The sequence below is a fragment of the Ziziphus jujuba genome, chromosome 12 (assembly GCF_031755915.1).
Source record: "Ziziphus jujuba cultivar Dongzao chromosome 12, ASM3175591v1".
Lineage (NCBI taxonomy): Eukaryota > Viridiplantae > Streptophyta > Magnoliopsida > Rosales > Rhamnaceae > Ziziphus > Ziziphus jujuba.
The window spans coordinates 24,783,675-24,804,192 of record NC_083390.1 but is presented as its reverse complement, the minus strand read 5'-3'; the positions used below and the strand labels follow the sequence as shown (position 1 = coordinate 24,804,192).

Here is a 20,518-nt window from a genome sequence, read left to right as displayed (position 1 = left end):
AGACTCTGTTTTTGCTCCGTTTTCTCCTTTTGCTGAGTAAAGAGCAATTCTAAAAGGTCTAAAATTGCAACAAGTTAAAAGTATAAGGTCTAAATTCATCCAAGCAATTGAGTCGAAGATGAAGAAGAAAGTTAGCAGATCCACTAACATAGAACAATTATTTGTACTGTATGATTAATATGATCAATTACATCTATTTAACAATATATATTCCTTCAAAGGACTTTTTATTTATTTTTATTTTTTTTTCTGGTGAAACTTTTGAAAGGTCGTCTTTTAACCAATTAATACATGAATTTTATTGGGATAAGCATCTTTACGATTCCATTTGAGAGTCAATGGCTTCTCAAACTAACAAAAAATTAGGTTTCAGCGAAATGCAAGAATAGTAGTTAGTTGTTCATATAAAAAATTGTTTGTGGTGGTCATAATGAAAAGTCTTAAAATTTCAGGTTGACTGAGTGGTATTTATTAGCTTGTCCCTGGCTTCCACGTCTCATGTATATGTGAATAAACAAACAAAATAAATTCAATTCAATTTAACACCTCTGCCTCTATTCTCTTCCTCTCTCTCTGCTGTGCTTTGAAGAACAGAGTTGTTAAGAGAAGAAAGAGATAAACGAGATAGTTTCAAGGCATTATTGATCATAATTAACCAAATTCCAAAGACGAACTCAGAAACATGTTCAAATTCAAAATTCATCATTTTTTATTTTTATTTTTACTTCTAATTTAAATGGATGAATGAAGAATGACGCTTGCATTGAGGATGTTCATTTTTATTTTTATTTTTTTTCCTGACATTAGCTCAACAAGATGTTTGCATCAAGCAGGATTAATTTTATGTAACTGATTAAATAAGATCTGTTAAAATTCTTAAGTCTTATTTTACTACTGTATATATATCTGTTCTTATGTATGGAGCATAATTGAAATTCATATATTGATTTTGACAGGTAAAAATGAAATATCCAAATGGTAGAATTAATTGAATTCCATCATAATGAAAATTGAAAGGCAAACTGTGGCTAATTGATTTCTTGTTTTTCGTTTTCTACTTATGACTTGTGGTTCACAACAAAATATATGTATTCTCTTAAAAACAGCATGATTGGTTACATCCAGGGAGTATAGTCATTGTTACAACTAGAAATAAGCACTGGTTGAGGAGCTATGGAGAGGAATACATATACCAAGTTGATAAACCACCATGATGAAGCTGTTCAACTCTTAGGACATGAAGCATTCGAGAAAAACCGTAATTTAAATGAGTTTGAAGTGTTATACGATAATGTTGTAGAATATGCTGACGGGCAGCCTCTTGCTCTTAAACTTTTTGGGATCATTCTTAGTTAGAGAAAATAATGAATGAACAGCCAAAAGCATTAGTTAAATTAAAGGAAAATCCTATTGATGATCTTTTTTATTTATTTATTTATTTACTGGTTATGTACCATAAAGGGCCCTTATTGATGGAAGAGGGCAGCTGACAAATGATGTTTGGGAGGCCTTTGCTGAACATGATCAACATGTTTCCATTTCCAATCACAATAATATTAAGGGAATATTCTATTTAGATATTTTGAGATTTATATTAATTTTAATTTTATCCCTCAATTTTAAAAAATTATAATTGATATCTTTATCAAAAATATAGATAAAACCATTTTGAAAATTATAAATGAAATAATAGAGGAAAAAACAAAAACTATTTAAAATTTAAAATAAAATAAATAATATTCTTAAAACAACAAAAATTAAATTATGTTTAAATCAAACTTTACAAAAACAAATGAAATTAACTCTAACATTAACATCGACAGTGACAACAAATGAAATTAACTCTAACATTAATATCAACTGTCCCATCTCTCTACGTGGGATTGGCCTTTTTTTTTTTTTTCTTTTTTTTGGTTTATTAAGGAAATGGTTAAAAATATATGGGAAAAGTTGAATCAAACACGGCCTCCTGGTCAGACACGGAACCAGGATGATTTGCTTAGAGGGCCATAATGTAAAAGAAAAAATATATATATATTTCTATAATGTAGACATTTTGTTTTTCACATATGGTATTTAATATGAATAATTATAAAATATATAATATTTTATTATGATATACAAAAAGAAAAATATATAAGTATGGAGTAAAAATACCAAATAAAAAGTAAATGAAAAAAATACATAGAACATATTATTTAAAGTAATTTGCCCTACTTTAACAATTCCAATATTTACTAAAATGTTAATATGATAGTTGCAAAAAAAGTATTTTTATAAGTTAATTATAGTTTTTTGACTAATTATTGTGTAGTAATACTATAAACAATGCATTTAACTAGTACCAGCTATCAAAAAAATTAAATCAAATATCAAACAGAAAAATATATTAAAATTCAAAACTAAAATTTGATCAATGGCATGCCTATAAGAAACTAATGAAATATATCATCATTGGGAATTAAATTCATTTTATTTATTTGATAAGGAGTTACTAGAATTATAGTTATAAGTAAATATTTTAAGTGTTTTACTTTAAAATCAATTTGATATTTTATTTGGGGGGCCAATTATCTCTTTCCTAAACAATTTTGCACATTTGTATATATATATATTTAAAAGATCAAAAAGAAAAAAAAAATTGAAAATGGGAGGGGGGCCATGTAACAGCCCAGACCATTCACATACAATATTATTCTATTTGGACCTGGGGAATCCTCTTACAACCCAGCCCTCAAGGTTTTGTCAAAACGCATCGCAAGGGAAAGATATCCACACCACTTTATAAAGCGTGTTTCGTTCCCCTTTCCAACCGATGAGACTTCACAATCCTCCCCCTTTGGGACCCTGTGCTAGCCCCCTTTCCAACCGATGAGACTTCACAATCCTTCCCCCTTGGGATCCAGCCCCCTTGAAACCCTGTGCTAGCCCCCTTTCCAACCGATGAGACTTCACAATCCTTCCAAGGACCAACCGATGAGACTTCACAATCCTTCCCCCTTGGGATCCAGCGTCCTCGCTGGCACAGCAATCGGATACTGGTTTTGATACCAACTGGATATTGGCTTTGACATCAACTGTAACAGCCCAGACCACCCGTATGCGATATTGTCCTCTTTGGGCCTGGGGAATCCTCTTACAAATCAGCCCTCAAAATTTTGTCAAAACGCGTCTCAAGGGAAATGTATGCACACCACCTTATAAGGCGTGTTTTGTTCTTCTTTCCAACCGATGTGGGACTTCACAAGCCATGGCTGATGGCCCCTCCCCCGGGCCCATGTACGTTTGTTCATGCACATGGTGATAGCAAGTTATTAGCTGGAATAGGTTCTCGTATGAAGAAAATGGCTTCACTGTTGGATATAGAATCAAAACATGATCGCATAATAGGGACATTTGGTACAAAAGGAATCAGCAAAACAACTATTGCTCATCAAGTTTTTGACAGGATCAAACACAGATTTGATGCTAAAGCTTTCATTGCCAACATAACAAAGGAAGGCAAAAAAGATGGTATACTTTACTTACAAAAGCATCTTTATAAAGAATCCTTCAACATTCAAGGTTGTATGGAGTAATGGTCCGGAGAAGACTGCATTTTAAAAAGGTGCTTATCATTCTCGACGATATAAATTTGTCAAAAAAAAAAAATACAAGATTTAGTTGGAAATTAGAAAGTAGAACAATATTATTGCTAGGTCCAGCTAGCAGAGTAATTGTCACAAGTAAAAAAATTAAAAACTTATTGAACAAATTCGTATTCGGATACAAGTACATTTATGGAGTTGATAAATTAACCATCGATGAAGGTCTTCAACTTTTATGTGTGAAAATGTTTGCAGATAACTATATTTTGGATGAGTACAAAGATGTGTGTAGAAATTGCTCATGGCAATCCTTTAACTCTTTTAAATCTTGGTAACTTCCTGTGTAGCAGATCTCTAGAAGAATGGTTAGTTAGAATAGCTATGCTAAAGGAAGTCGAAGAGGAAAACAAAGACAAAGAATGTAATTAATATATTATAGCATCTCCAATGAATTTACTATTCCTAAATTTTTTACCATGTTAGAAAAATAGATAGCCATTTAAAAAAAAAAAAGAAAAAATTCCAATGAGCTTGTCTATACACCCTGTCAAACTAATGTGGCAAGATAAAAAATAGACAATGTTAATATGATTTTTTATTTTTGAAGAATCTGTTAAACATTTTAAAATTTAAAAAAAAAATATTTTGAAAAAGTCTATTATTTGGGAAAAAAAAAATTACCATTAGAGATGCTTTTTTATATTTGAACCTAAGCTTCAAGAACCATATATATATATGGACCTATATAAGTTTTATTATAATTTAAGACAATGATCCTCTGTTTGGTTTTTTCTATTTTTGTTTATACTTTTTTTTTTTTTAATTCTAACCGTGTATTGTTAATCCAATAAATGATATGTATCTATATTATTAGCACAATTTTTAAAATATAATTAAATTCAAACAAAACATATGTGATTGAATATTTTCTGTGTTAAAAAAATAAAAATACACAAAAATATAAGAAAAACAAACAGAGAATCCAAAACCATTATTAAGAAGAAAGTCAATCCTAAGTATTAGTTCGTTGAGAAATTTTCACCCAAAAGCAGCGTGAGGAATTTATGACTACTACTACTTGATTGTCTTCCACTAGTTTTGCTGCTTAATTATACATTCTCTTCGGTTTCGGTTTCTTGTACTGATGGCAGCTTTAGAATATTAGAGTGTTGCGTGCAAGCTACTTTGCAATTTTTCTTTTTTTTTTTTTTTTTCTTTTTTTTGGTCAATACAAGTCCGTTGTGTGCAAGTCCTTTGCATTTGAATATTAATTTGTTGGCATTGATCTGACCCCAAAAAAAAAAAAAAAAAAAAAAAACAGTTTGGCATTGGATATTTATTGTTCACAACGACCAGATTGGAGCTCGAGAAACTGAATGGCAAACAAACAAAATAAATAAATAAATAAATAAATCATTGATATATAAATTCCTTTTTTTTTTTTATAACTTTTTATTAATGAGTAAAAATTGCATGCACAAAATTATCACATTGAATGGATCCCACAGGTGAGCACTACACAATTTTGTATCTAGAAACTCTCAAATTCTGAATTCATAAGATTTTTTGCTCTCATTAATAACCTTTTATTAATGAAACGCGTTAGACCGAGGCTCTGTGGCTGAGTGCTGACCCTAACAGCAGACAACTGATGACTTTTCTGATGACTTTTCAATGATAATGACTTCTGTTATATGAACCTTAAATTTAACCATTGAGAAAGAAGGAAATAAGGTGGGGGATATTTTAATAAAATCAAAATAAAATAAAGGAAAAAATATAGGAATTTTCTAAAAAAGACAAAAAAAAAAAAATCACATACCACATTTTCAAAACAGTTGTCACTTAACAACTATAGGGATTCTGCAACTTTTCCTCCTCTACATATGGGCCCATCATTTGTGTCAACATCTCTATTTAATGCTTATGCTTCCATTTTTAAATATATGAAATGACCTTCATCAACAGTATGACTCTGACGGCAGAAAGATATATGTAATTACATAAAATGTGAGTGATTGATTTTGCAATTAGGATATACTTCGGAATGTCTAGGTGCAATGTACATCAAAAACTTATTGATGTACATTTTATCATGTATCAAATTTGTTTACCAATTAATACAGAAAATTGACCCCAAAAAAAAACAAAACAACTGGAAGGAAAATTCTTGGTAAAATCAATCTTTTCCAACCATTTTTTCAAATTTGTGGATATGTATAATCCAACAAGGGAAGACTTTTCAAGTCTCTTTTGATACATTGTACCGCAGGATTAATATAATTGATCATTGTGAGAAATGAGTAAGCTAAGCTGTTGAGGAGGAGGGATTCAAATTCAATGGCCATTAAAACATGTTCAAATTCTTCATCATCTTCATTGCCTAAATATGATGTATTTCTCAGTTTCAGAGGTGAAGACACTCGCACAAGTTTCACAGACTACTTGTTCCGTACTTTGAAACGTGGAGGAATTGATATCTTCAGGGATGAAGAAGATCTTGAAAGAGGAACAGACATTTCTCCAGCACTTTTACAAGCAATAAGAGAATCAAGATTCGCAGTAGTGGTTCTTTCGGAGAATTATTCTTCTTCGAGTTGGTGTTTGGACGAACTTGTTGAGATTGTTGAGTGCAAGAAAGAGTTGGGACTCACTGTTCTTCCTGTTTTCTATCATGTTGAACCAACGGAGGTAAAGAACCAAACAGGGAATTTCGGAAAAGCTTTCGCCGAAGCTTCTCAACGCTATACTGGGAAGGTGAACAAATGGAGAGATGCTTTGATGGAAGTAGCCACCATCTCGGGATGGAATGTTAGAAACAGGTATTTATTATTATTTTATGTAGCAAGCTTTACTTCTTCTCTTCTAGCTGTGTATAAAGATATAATTCTGTTTTCAACTGCTACACATGCAGCGAAAATAACCAGAAATGACAAAACTCTATTTTCATTTACCGAAAATGACACCAGTGGTCATGGTTTATTTGAAAAAGATTTGGAAGCCTAAAATTTGGGATTTATATCATCGATATTATAGATTTTAATCATCAACATGTGGAGATAACTCATTTCATTTATTTTGAAAATATTTGGGAGATCAAAAATTTGAGGATCTCCAACTTCTTCCAAACATTTCTATTCCTCACTATTTTTTATTTTATTTTTATTTTTATTTTTTTTAAGGCCTGAGACAGAGGTCATTGATGAAATTGCCAAAGTGATTTCGAAAATTATAAATCAATTCCCAAGCGGTAGCAATGACTTGGTTGGAATGGCTTCGCGTTTAAAGAAAATTGATTTGTTATTGGAAATTGGGTTGGATGATGTTCGAACCATAGGGATCTGGGGTATGGGAGGAGTTGGTAAAACCACTATAGCTCAAGAAGTTTACAAAATAAGTTTCAACAAATTTGAAGCTCATGCTTTCGTACCTAATGTAAGAGAGGGAATAAAAAAAAGTAGTTTACTTCACTTGCAAAAGCTTCTTTGTAAAGACTTGCTAGGTAGCGAAGTAGACATAAAGAATGTTGAAGTGGGAAAAAATGTTTTAAAGAACAGGTTACATTGTAGAAGGGTGCTTATCATTTTAGACGATGTTGATGAGTTGGAACAGCTAGAATGTTTAGTGGGAAATGCTGAAGAACAACATGATTGGTTAGGTCCAGGGAGTAGAGTCCTTGTGACTACTCAAGATAAGCACTTGTTGAGGACATATGGAGAGAACTGCATATATGAGGTTGATAAACTAACCTATGATGAAGGTCTTCAACTCTTTTGTCAGAAAGCCTTCAAGAAAACCCACCCTTTAAATGGTTTTGTAAGGTTGTCCAATGACTTCGTAGAATATGCTAATGGCCATCCTTTAGCACTTAAGATTATGGGTTCCTCCTTATTTGGGAGAAGGGCAAAGGCATGGTCAGACACACTAGAGAAGATGAAGGACAATCCTAACCAAGACATTTTTCGTGCGCTTCGTGTAACTTACGATGGATTAGATGAAAAGGAGAAAAAAATATTTTTGGACATAGCATGTTTCTTCAAAGGAGAAGATGAACATCGTGTCAACAAGATTCTAGAAAGTTGTGAATTTAACCCTTATATTGGCATAGAAGTGCTCATGGACAAGTCTCTTGTAACAAAGCTAGGAAACAAGCTGTGGATGCATGATTTATTACAAGAATTTGGTCGAAACATTGTACGTCAAGAATCCCCTGAGGATCCCGGTGAGCGCAGCAGGCTGTGGTTTCACAAAGATGTCTATGATGTACTTGTGAATAATAAGGTAAGATATATGATTGATTACTATCTAGAACCACAATGTCGTCCTCTTTACTTATTTCAATTTAGAACATTCATATTTAACTCATATATCTCAAGCATATATTTGTGATATGGATTTGAGTTTAGATGTTTTTATGTATGTTTATGTTATATCATGTATTTGTTTAAACATTATTTTATTTTCATTTTCTATATTGAAAATCTCTTCCATTGTTATAGGGAACAAAAGTTGTTGAAGGCATATTCCTCAGTTTATCTAACAATGAAGAGTTACACTTGGATGTTAAGTTGAACTTAAGGATGGAAAAATTACGATTGCTGAAGTTACGAAATGTGCACATTCCTTACTGTCAAGTATATCTTTCCAACAATATACGGCTTTTGGAATGGCATGGATATCCGCAAGACTCTATGCCGCTAGATGTTCCTCCACATAAACTTGTTGAGCTAGACATGTCTAGCAGCCGCATTAAACAAATGTGGATGGAAACAACAGTAAGATTATATACTTTTTCAAGGTTTATTTTAATAAATTAGTATATTAGGTGATCTTGACAAAGATAAATACTTTCAAATTTCGTTAAACATAGATTTAAGAAATAAATATATAATGCATTTTGATATTCTCTTTAATTATGTTAGAGAAAATGTTTCTTATATTATAGTTTTGTTTATTATTTACAATTGTTTCCATTTCTGTGTTGTCATAAATATAGGATTCTTTTCTTTAAAACCCTAAAGAAGACATTGAATGATATATGTGAAATGAAATTAAGTTTACTAGGTTTTTCATATTTTCTGTATTTTATTTTAGTTGTTATGTTGTTCCAAGGCTCTGATTGAAGAAGTTTAGAATAAAAATATAGAAGGGAGAAAAATGAGAAATACAAAGATTTCTATTGCTAACTTAATCAAATTGATCAAATCAGCAGAAACAGAACATGCTCGATTTATAGAGTTTAACAAAAGATACGTAACATAATTAGGGAATAATTTTAAGCAATCAAAGGAGTGTAAAACTAGCACTAATACCTTTGAGTAGCGTCATTAGACGAAGAGATTCAAAAAAAAGTGCAACTTATTTTCATGACCGTTGGATTATTCAATTGGGGTTGGAACTTCTCATTTATAAACGGTATACTAAAGAAATGAAGAGTGTACCTTATTTAAACATATTCCTTTAACTTAGATAAGTGCAGTTTTATAACTCACCATTTATTATTCTTTTCCACGTTCAGCTTCCTTTGGAAAAGTTAATATTGATCAATCTTAGTAACTGTGAGTACTTGAACCAAAGCCCTGACTTCAGTAGTGTCCCCAATCTTGAAAGGCTGATTCTTGAAGGCTGCCAAGCATTGTCAGAGGTACACCCAGCAATTGGAGATCTCGAACATCTTGCCTTGTTGAACTTGAAAGACTGCAAATCTCTCAAGAGACTTTCTCAAGGCATCAACTTGAAATCTCTCAAAACTTTGATTCTTTCAGGATGCACAAAATTCAACAAGTTTCCAGAGATCAGAGGAAATATGGATCATTTGTCACAACTTTATTTGGATGGAACTGCTATAAAGGAGCTGCCAATATCAATGCAATGCTTAACTGGTCTGGTTTTGTTAGATTTAAGAGACTGCAAGGACCTTTTGATTCTTCCAAATTTCATTTCTAGTTTGACATCTCTGAAAACTCTCAATATCTCAGGCTGCTTGCAAATTCAACAACTTCCAGAAAACCTTGAGAACTTGGAACAATTGGAGAAACTTGATGCCTGTAGAACTGCTATAAGAGAAGCACCTTCATCCATTCTTCTTCTGAAGAACCTCAAAACACTCTGTTTTGGCCATCCTAGCAGGTATGGATCATGGAAAGATCTCTTTCATGGTATTCTACCTGTCAATTTTCAGTTGCCAAATACATTCTCTGGTTTAAGCTCTTTGACATCATTGAATCTAAGTCAATGCAATATACATGCACTCCCTGATGATATTCATCATTTGTCCTCACTCCAATGCTTAGATTTGAGTAAGAACAATTTGGTAAGCTTACCCGAAGCCATCTCTCAGCTTTCAAAACTTAAATTAGTTCGTTTGAATAAGTGTAGAAAGCTACAGTCATTGCCAAAATTTCCACAAAGTATACAATATGTCCAAGCATATGGTTGTCCTAAGTTGAATGATCAATCGACAATATGGGCATCAAATAATGGATTCAATTTCATTGATGCTCGTAAAGCACTTAAAACTCGGGGAACATTCCACCATCTTCCGCTACCTGAAGAATTTATTCCTGCAATATTTGACAAACTTATTGAGGTACGTATTTCGAGTTCTCTGTTTCTCTCTTACCGAATTTCTTCCTTATCTTTATTTTCTTAATATATTTTTTTGTTGAATTAATTTTGTATAGGAAATTATCAATGATGGAATGAACTTCGAAATCTGTTTTCCTTGTACAAGAATTCCAAAATGGATTAGTGATAAGGGGATTAGTGAATCTTCTTCTACAAGCATTGATGTGCCTCGTCGAGACTCTAGACGAACGTGGATGGGATTTGTATTGTTTGTTGTTTTCGTATTCAAGGAACAAAAAAACTTTGATGAAGGTTGGTATTTAAAAGAGACTATCTGTAATTTTTCCATGGGTGACTATTGTCTTGGACGCCCTGTCATAGAAAGCTTAAAAAATTTTGGAGTTGGATCATATGGTGTTTGTATCTATGTTCCACAAACACACAGGATGTGTGAGAAGCAATTGAACTACGCAACTAAGATTAAAGCTTCAGTTTCAACAGACAGACCGGATTTGAAGGTAAAAATGTGTGCAATGCATGTAATATATGGAAATGATGTGGAAAAGTTTGCTCAACATATAGTTCAGGAAGCTAAGGAGCACCAACAGTTTTCCTCTTTGGAACATTATAAGTATTTGCTAAACGAGGCAAGAATTGGAGAAAGATCACTTGACATCAGAAAACCTCTTCAACTCAATAGATATTCCTTTCACACATATGAATGCTTTACAACTTCTCATCTGAGCTGCCAAGTGAAAAGAAATCTGCAGATCTTGCTTTCAAGAATATTCTTCAAGGTGATACTTCGAGTACTCTATATATATTTATACTTCTTGTCTTTTTTCTCTTATTTTGTATTGTCTATCTTTCTGTGACTCACTAATTTATGAAATTTATAGGGATCAAGCTATGCACGTAACCAGTCTATGGTTTTTCATTTTCATGTGCGAGCATATATATCAAGTTGGTTATTCCATCAAAGTCTGGGATGCATTGTAGTTTGCTACATTCCAAGAAACCTGTTTGATGATAAGTCATGGGTAGGATTTTGTATCTATGTTGGGCTCAAAATGAATCTATCTGATCTGCACAACAATAATTCGGATTCAGAAGCCCATGAACTTCTCTATGTTGACTTGTATTCTCATGGAAATACGGTATCATATATAAAAACAATGTCTAGTTTACCAATATTTCTGAAGTCACATCAAGTTGTTCTGTTTCATGCACCACGAGTGCATTTCAGAGAAGAGTTGAATCAATGTTGGGCAGTAAGTGCTTTGTCTCGGAACAATATCCCACAAGTTGAGGTTGAAATATGTGGGATTCGAGTAATATATGAGCAAGATTTGGAAAATGAAGCTGAAGTGATAATAGACTTGGGCTTACACGGTCCAGATGATGAACGTAAACAGCAATTAACTCAAAGTTTGAGTGAACAGGTGGAAGGTTTGCTTGGTAAAGTTGAGTGTGGCAAGCACAAGAGAAGGAAAGAAGAAATTATGTCTATCCATTCTAGTTTCTCCTTTGAAAGGTTATTTTCTTTGAACAGTTTTTATTATTATCCGTGAATAAATGAATAAACTAGTTTTCTTAGCCTAACATAATTTCTTTATGTGGACTGTTGTAGGGAGTACGTACATTTGCAGGCAAACAAATGTTTGTTAAGTATGGCTCAAATGGTTGAGAAACAAGTCTTTATTGCGTATCAGCAATTTTCTATTCCGAGTGACCCAATTACTCTCCACTCCATGAATATTCCTTCTGATCCTTCACATCAAATGAATGCTTCAGTGTATTCAAATATTGCCTTCACTCATTTACAGATAATGGCAGAGACTCCAGTGTACACAAATGATTTGGAAATGTGGAAAAGTAATCTCGAGGATTTACTTAAACAATACTGCAACTCAAAAGTGTACATTACTCTTAGTCTCAGAGGGCATATCATTTCTGCTTGGAAGCCTTTTATTCCTTCCACAACATACAACTTGTGCTTCCCTCAAAAGGAAATTCTGAGTTGGTTTAAACAACATTACCATGCTAGTTCGCAGAGGTTAGTAATCAAGTTACCTGAAAATCTGAGTACTGATATAAATTGGAGGGGGCTTGCTGTATGTGTTGCTTTTTCAGTAAACAGTGATCATCAAACTGCCATTGATGAGATTGAGGACTCGGATAGCTCTTTCGGAGTTCTGTGTCATTTCAGTACAAAAGAACAAACTTGTTTGAATTCTGCCACTTCGTTCTGCATCAGTAAAGACAAATTCAAGTGGTTGTATATAGGTGGGTTCATTTGGCTAACTTATGTACCCCATTGGTTGTTGCTCGGAGAGTTGAATGAGAAAAGATCCTTGGAGGTTAGTATCTACCATGAGTGCACTGGAATGAAAATTCAGAACCTTGGCGCCGCTCTCTTGTACCAGCAAGATGTGGAAGAATTTAGACAGTCAATAGCTGTGAAGTCCAGCCGCACCAACCCACAACCTCACCAACCACACCAACCGCACCAACCACAGCCACCATTGTTGACAGCCACCATTGTTGACATGCTGCACCGATCAACAATTGTGGGCTAAGTTGTTGAAGATTGTGGCCATGCTTGCCTATAAATAGGCTCCTTCCCGTTCCATGAAAATCAAGCCAAGAGAGCAAGAGAAAACTCCAAGAGAGAGAGTTGTTTAAGTTCCAGAGAGAACTTGAGAGAAGAGTGAGCAATTCCAGAGAGAATTGGAGAGTGCAGAGAGAGGTTCCAAGAGAGAATCCTCCATGAGAGAAGTTTTTATTTTTGTATTCTATTTTTAAGAGATTAATAGAATTCTTTTATTTTCTTCTCATATTTCTTCTCTAAAGTGGTCAGAGAACCACAACAAGTGGTATCAGAGCTCCTGGTTGAGAGCTTGGGTCCAAAATTTGAAGAAACAAAGCTACTGTTCTTCAAGTTGGTGTTTCGGAAAGTTGCTCAAATAATTAATTTGACAATCCCAGGTGAAAGTACCCGACGAGAGGAGAACAACGAAGTTCGCCGGAGAGAAAACGGACTTCTCACGCGCCCGCACGCGCCGACTGAACTTTTTCTGCAACTGTTCACGCGCCCACGCGCCGCACGCGCCGTCTAGAGGTTGAAGACGACCACGTCAGCAGCCACGTCAGCAGCCACGTCAGCACACCTGCCACGTCATCTGCCACGCCAGCCGACACGTCATCTGCCACGTGTCGCCACGTCATCTGACACGTCATCTGCCACGTGGTGCCACGTCAGCACCATCTGCCACGTCAGCAATATTTTCTGAAATTACGGAACAGCCCCTGAAGTTTCGGAAATTACGGAACAGCCCCTGAATTATTGGAAATTACAGAGTGACCCCTGTAGTTTTCTGAAATTACGGTGAAGCCCCTGAACTATTGGAAATTACAGATTGACCCCTGAAGTTTCTGTATTTGCAGGTTGACCCAGAAATTTTGTGAAATTACAGTTTTGCCCCAAAATTTCTGGTAATTATATTTTGACCCCGGAAGAGTCAAGTCCACCATTTTCGGCCGTTCCGGACGCAACGGTTAACTCCGTTTTTGCGAAATTCAGCTCCATTTTTGGTCAAGCCATAATGTCAATGGAAGAATCATCTTCGGGAGCTATGGTTAAGCTCACTGCCACAAATTATACACTTTGGAGACCTCGGATGGAAGATCTCCTCAATTGTAAGGATCTGTTTGATCCTATAGAAGCTAAAGGCGAAAACCCCGATCCCAGCAAAGTAGCAGAATGGAAGAAATTAAACAAGAAAACGATCGGTCAGATCAGGCAATGGATCGACCACAGTGTCTTCCATCATGTAGCAAAGGAAACGGATGCATATGCCCTCTGGACAAAATTGGAGGACATGTACCAGGCCAAGACTGCTCGGAACAAAGCCCTGTTGCTTAAGCGATTGGTACATCTAACATTACAGAGTGGAACTTCTGTAGCCGAGCATACCAGTGAGTTCCAGAGCTTGGTAAATCAACTATCTGCTGTGGATTACCAACTAGGGGATGAGGATCAGGCCCTCCTACTTCTAAGCTCTCTTCCAGACAGTTGGGAGACATTGGTAGTCTCTCTCAGCAATTCGGCCCCGAATGGCAAACTTACTATGGCTATGGTTAAGGATGCCCTATTTAATGAAGAGGCCAGGAGAAAGGACATTGGCATGGATCAGTCGCATGCCCTCGTCACAGAGAGAGGAAGACAGCAAAGAGGTGGTCGAGATAGGGGGAGAGGCAGGAGCAAGAGCAGAGGCAGATCTACAGACGGCAGAAAATCATCGTATAAATGCTATCATTGTGGCCTGGAGGGTCACATGAAGAAGAATTGCAGAAAATTGTTGAGAGAGCAGAGACTCCAAGGTAATCAGCCGAAGAAGGATGGAGAGACACTAGTCACTTGTACAGGAGAAGTGGCGCTCTGCTCCACCGAAGAAGAGACATGCCTTCATATATCAACCCAAGATGTTGAGTGGGTAGTCGATACTGCAGCATCCTACCATGTCACTCCACATAGAGATTTCTTCAAAACGTACAAAGCAGGAGACTTTGGTACGGTAAAGATGGGAAATTCCAGTTTCGCAAAGATTATGGGAACTGGTGATATTCAGATAAAAACGAATGTTGGTTGTACAATTACTTTGAAGGATGTCCGTCATGTTCCAGATCTTCGGCTTAATCTACTTTCGGGAGTAGCCTTAGACAAGCAAGGCTATGACAACTATTTCAGCAAAGGCACATGGAAAATGACGAAAGGTGCCATAGTTGTCGCCCGAGGACATATTTGTGGAACGTTGTACAAGACTCATGTGAAGATATGTGCAGACAGCCTCAATATTGCAGAAGGAGAGGCGTCTCAAAATCTGTGGCACCAGAGACTCGGTCACATGAGTGAAAAAGGATTGTCCACTTTGGCAAGGAAGAAGCTTATCACTGTTTGCAAGGATGCTGCGCTAGATCCTTGTAATCACTGCTTGTTTGGTAAGCAACATAGAGTCTCCTTCAGTTCCTCTGCATCGAGAAAATCAGAGTTGCTTAGTCTGGTGCACTCTGATGTTTGTGGTCCCATGGAGGTGGAATCATTAGGTGGCAACAAGTATTTCCTGACCTTCATTGATGATGCTTCACGGAAGGTGTGGGTATATTTCTTGAAGACAAAGGACCAGGTACTGGATTACTTCAAACTGTTTCATACCATGGTAGAGCGTGAAACAGGAAAGAAGCTGAAATGTCTCCGCTCAGATAATGGAGGCGAGTATACTTCCAAGGAGTTCGATGCCTACTGCAGAAGACACGGCATTCGACATGAGAAGACGGTCCCTCGTACCCCACAACATAATGGAATAGCCGAAAGAATGAACCGAACCATTATGGAAAAGGTCAGAAGTATGCTCAGTATGGCTAAGCTGCCAAAGCCATTCTGGGGAGAAGCTGTTCGTGCCGCCTGCTATTTAATCAACAGATCACCGTCAGTACCGTTGAATTTTGAAATTCCGGAGAAAATGTGGTCGGGTAAGATTCCCTCCTACTCTCATTTAAGAGTGTTTGGTTGTATAGCTTATGTACATGTATCCAAGGAGCTCAGACAGAAGCTCGATGCAAGATCTACTCCATGCATCTTTATAGGATATGGAGACGAAGAATTCGGATACAGGTTTTGGGACCCGAAAACCAAGAAGGTTATTAGAAGCAGGGATGTAGTATTCCAAGAAAACCAGAAAATGGAAGACATTGAAAAGCCCAGAATGTCTCCTAATTATAGTTCTAGTGCCGAGAATTTTTGTCCTAATCCAGCACCAGCACAAATAGCCACAGAGGATAATGAGGTGCATGAAGATATACCAGAAGCAGACCAGGAGGAAGAAGGGGATAATGAGCAGGGGGAGACTCAATCCTCTCAAGCAGCTGCAGGGCCATCACAACGGTCAGATGATGGTACACCTCCTGAAACCAGTGGTTTACAAGTTCGGAGATCTGAGCGAGGCCGAATTCCATCAAAGAGATTTTCAGAATCTGAGTATATTCTGCTTACTGAAGAAGGGGAGCCAGAGAGTTTCCAGGAAGCTGTTTCTCATCAAGAGAAGGAAAAGTGGCTGCAAGCAATGCAAGATGAGATGGAATCCTTGCAGAAAAATCATACTTATGAGTTGGTTAAGCTTCCAACAGGAAAGAAGGCACTAAAGAATAAATGGGTGTTCAAGCTCAAGAAAGATGGCAGCGGAAAGGTGGTGAAACACAAAGCCCGATTGGTGGTCAAAGGATTTCTTCAGAAGAAAGGAATTGACTTTGATGAGATTTTTTCACCAGTGGTAAAAATGACTTCAATTCGAGTCATTTTTGGTTTAGTAGCAAGTCTAAACCTAGAGCTTGAGCAGATGGATGTGAAGACAGCATTTCTTCACGGTGATTTACATGAAGAAATCTACATGGAGCAGCCAGAAGGATTTGAGGTTTCAGGGAAAGAAAACCTCGTATGCAAGCTAAAGAAGAGCTTGTATGGCCTCAAGCAAGCACCAAGACAATGGTATAAGAAGTTTGACTCGTTTATGGTGAGTCAAGGCTATAAAAGGACTGCAGCAGACCAGTGTGTTTATATTAAAACATTTTCAGGTGGAAACTTCATTGCACTTTTGCTATATGTTGACGACATGTTGATCGTTGGACAAGATGCAATGAAGATTAGTAAGCTGAAGAAAGAATTGTCTAAGTCTTTTGATATGAAAGACTTAGGACCAGCTCAACAAATTTTGGGAATGCAAATAATCCGAGACAGGAAGAATAGAAGGTTATGGCTATCTCAAGAGAAGTATGTTGAACGGGTGATAAAGAGATTCAACATGGATAAAGCCAAACCGGTCAGCATTCCACTTGCAAATCATTTCAAGTTGAGTAAGAAGTTGTGCCCCTCATCCAAAGAAGAGATAGAGGAGATGGCTTCAGTACCATATTCTTCAGCGGTAGGAAGTCTGATGTATGCAATGGTGTGTACCAGACCAGACATTGCTCATGCAGTAGGTGTTGTGAGCAGATTTCTTTCAAATCCTGGAAAGAAACACTGGGAAGCAGTCAAATGGATTCTCAGGTATCTTAAAGGTACATCGAAGCTGTGCTTGTGCTACGGGGGAGGTGATCCAATCTTAGAAGGCTATACAGATGCAGATATGGCCGGAGACCCTGATAATAGAAAGTCTACATCAGGTTATCTCTACACTTTTGCAGGGGGAGCTGTGTCATGGCAGTCAAGATTGCAGAAGTGTGTTGCTTTATCCACTACTGAAGCAGAGTACATTGCCGCAGCGGAAGCGGGTAAGGAAATGTTGTGGTTAAAGCGTTTTTCTCACAGAATTGGGCATCAAGCAAGAAGACTACAAGATACATTGTGATAACCAAAGTGCCATGGATTTGAGCAAAAACTCAATGTATCATTCCCGTACAAAGCACATTGACATCCGCTATCATTGGATACGCGAAGTAATAGATCAACAGTTGCTGAAACTGATGAAGATCCACACAAAAGAGAATCCAGCAGATATGCTAACAAAAGTTGTTGCTCAAGAGAAGCTGAAGCTATGCAGAGACATAGCTGGAATAGATGGCAGATGACCATCAGTTTTAAATGCGGCTGGAGGGGGAGAATTGTGAAGTCCAGCCGCACCAACCCACAACCTCACCAACCACACCAACCGCACCAACCACAGCCACCATTGTTGACAGCCACCATTGTTGACATGCTGCACCGATCAACAATTGTGGGCTAAGTTGTTGAAGATTGTGGCCATGCTTGCCTATAAATAGGCTCCTTCCCGTTCCATGAAAATCAAGCCAAGAGAGCAAGAGAAAACTCCAAGAGAGAGAGTTGTTTAAGTTCCAGAGAGAACTTGAGAGAAGAGTGAGCAATTCCAGAGAGAATTGGAGAGTGCAGAGAGAGGTTCCAAGAGAGAATCCTCCATGAGAGAAGTTTTTATTTTTGTATTCTATTTTTAAGAGATTAATAGAATTCTTTTATTTTCTTCTCATATTTCTTCTCTAAAGTGGTCAGAGAACCACAACAATAGCCCAATGCATGACGTTGTTTTTTAGCAATTTGAATGTCATCCGGCTATACATTGCCAATGAAAATAAAGACCCATCTCAGGAGGATTGCATGAAAACGGTGGAAGGCAGCAAACAAGAAAATCTGACACAGCTAACTTTGTCAGAAAAAACTAGACTAGTAAGTAGTTATTAGTTTGTCCTCTTTCAAATCTCAATTTTTCTTGCTAATCATCGGAAACAACATTTATATTTACAGGAATTTGATCGAGATACCACCTACAACTTATGTTTACCTCCTACGAATATTCTAGAGTGGTTCCATCATCAAAGTAGTGGCCCTTCGGTGACAATGCAGCTAGCATCAGATGGAGATACTGATGGTAATTGGACAGGATTAGTTTTCTGTGCATACTTTTCACAGCTCCAGCATCTAACTACCTTCCCTGACGGTTTCGATCTGAAAGTTCCTCATAACCTCATTTGCCACATGGAAACTGAAAGGGCTGGTATGGATCTGCATCACTACCAAATAACCAATGAGGAGTTCAAGAAGTTTTGTGGTGAAGAATTTATATGGCTCTCCTATGTTCCACGTCCTTGGGATTCATATCAGTTGGATCACAGCACTTCCATTGAAGCTTCTTTTGCAAGTGATAGACCAGGATGGTTGGTTCTTAAGTGTGGTGTTCGTCTTTTATACCGGCACGATGAGGAAGAATTTAAGCATAAATTGCATAACCGTGTTGTCCGAGAATCAAGATTTAGTCCCTCAACAAGAAAAGAAAGGAAGGATACAGCAACCTCAAGCCAAAGGACTAAGGTAAACTAATTATATGATAGCCTCTGTGCCTCTGGCCTTAATTACCAGTAGGCACATCATTATCAGGATTCTCTATCGTAGGCTTCATTCTCAGTCTCTCCATTATATATACATCTCTCTAGTCTGTTATTTGTTGCGTGTCATTGTGGTCTTGCAGGATACATAAGATAAAAGGTTTGACAAATGTAATTGCTTGTGATGAATTGGGAGGTGATTACTTCTCAAGTTGATTGGCTGAAACCTGGAGTTCCTTAGTCTGCTGATTTTCTTCCTTTTCATGTTTCATCTTGATTAAATGAGGACCTGACTCTTTCATGGTATAACTTTAAACTCTTGCTGGTATAACTTATAAAACTATTCTTGTTGTTTTTCTCTGTAAACCTAATGATCCCAGTGATTAATTCTGGCTGAACTACAACTGCACTTTGAGTCTTAAAACAATCCACTTAAAATGAGCTCTTTTAACCAAAAGCTTAGTAACAAAGGCCAATACTGCTTTGATCTCCTGAATATTGCATTACTAGGAAGCTAAGGGTTCATACTCATAGTTATCTTCAGAAGCAAGCACCAAACTACAATTCCGGAGAAAAAAAGATCCAGCAATTGTATAACCAACATTTATAAAGGATCATATTGTGTCAAAAAATAAAACATATATAAAGGATGATCTTTTTTTGTTTTTTTTTTTTTTTTTTTTGGCTGGTGAGACTCGAACCCAGCTCATAGGCTGGGCTGTTGGTGCCTCTTACTACAGGGCCACCACACGGCCTCATATAAAGGATGATCGACTCTTTACTTGTGTTCTTACTACATTATCTATAAGAAGGAAAGGCAGAAAACTGAATCATTTTTTTACAAGTTCCTAATGGCCTATAGGTTTATAACCATGTTTTCACTTTTCAAGGCTTCTTTGAATGTAAAACTTTCACCTGGCACGAAGCAACTACATTTTTCAGCAAAAGGTGTGGGAAAAGCATCATAGCAATACAATCTTCTTCTTCTTCTTCTTCTTCTTCTTTTTTTTTTTTTTTTTTTTTTTTTGGTTACTTTTCAAATAGTGAACTAACAATATAGCCTTATAGACTTGCAGATATTTTTTAGGATTTACAGTCTAGGTGAACTAATAAAACAATATTTTCCCCTATAAGTTATAGTCACAATTCTTTAGGAGTTACAGAACAACCTTCCATTTCTTATATCCTTTGTATCCAAGCTAACAGGAATTCCATTCAGGGCCAGTATATGAGGCAAGTAATTCTTCTTGAGTAAATAGGTTTGTGTTGAATTATTAATCATCTATACATTTTGTCATATCGATAATTATTCAAAAGGGATATTTTATACAGTTTGTTACATGGTTCTGTTTGCTATATCATAATTTTTATAGATTGATTATTTAATAGTACCATTTTTTAATATCTCCCAGTGCTTTGGACGCTGGTGAATATGTCAGCCACCATTTAAGATTTAGTCAATGAAAATATAGTCA

General features: G+C 36.3%; 1 protein-coding gene across 1 annotated transcript; it reads left to right on the top strand.

The window, feature by feature from the left end:
* The first annotated feature begins 5,720 nt into the window (after positions 1-5,720).
* Positions 5,721-19,641, top strand: LOC107429742 (disease resistance protein RPP2B-like). The gene is made up of 11 exons (XM_048462949.2): positions 5,721-6,409; positions 6,770-7,868; positions 8,087-8,362; positions 9,106-9,469; positions 9,566-10,176; positions 10,271-10,951; positions 11,054-11,688; positions 11,785-12,612; positions 18,231-18,387; positions 18,466-19,029; positions 19,187-19,641. Exons 1-11 carry the CDS (start codon positions 5,928-5,930, stop codon positions 19,193-19,195), a joined length of 5,706 nt encoding a protein of 1,901 aa, XP_048318906.2. The 5' UTR covers positions 5,721-5,927; the 3' UTR covers positions 19,196-19,641.
* The last annotated feature ends 877 nt before the right edge of the window (positions 19,642-20,518 follow it).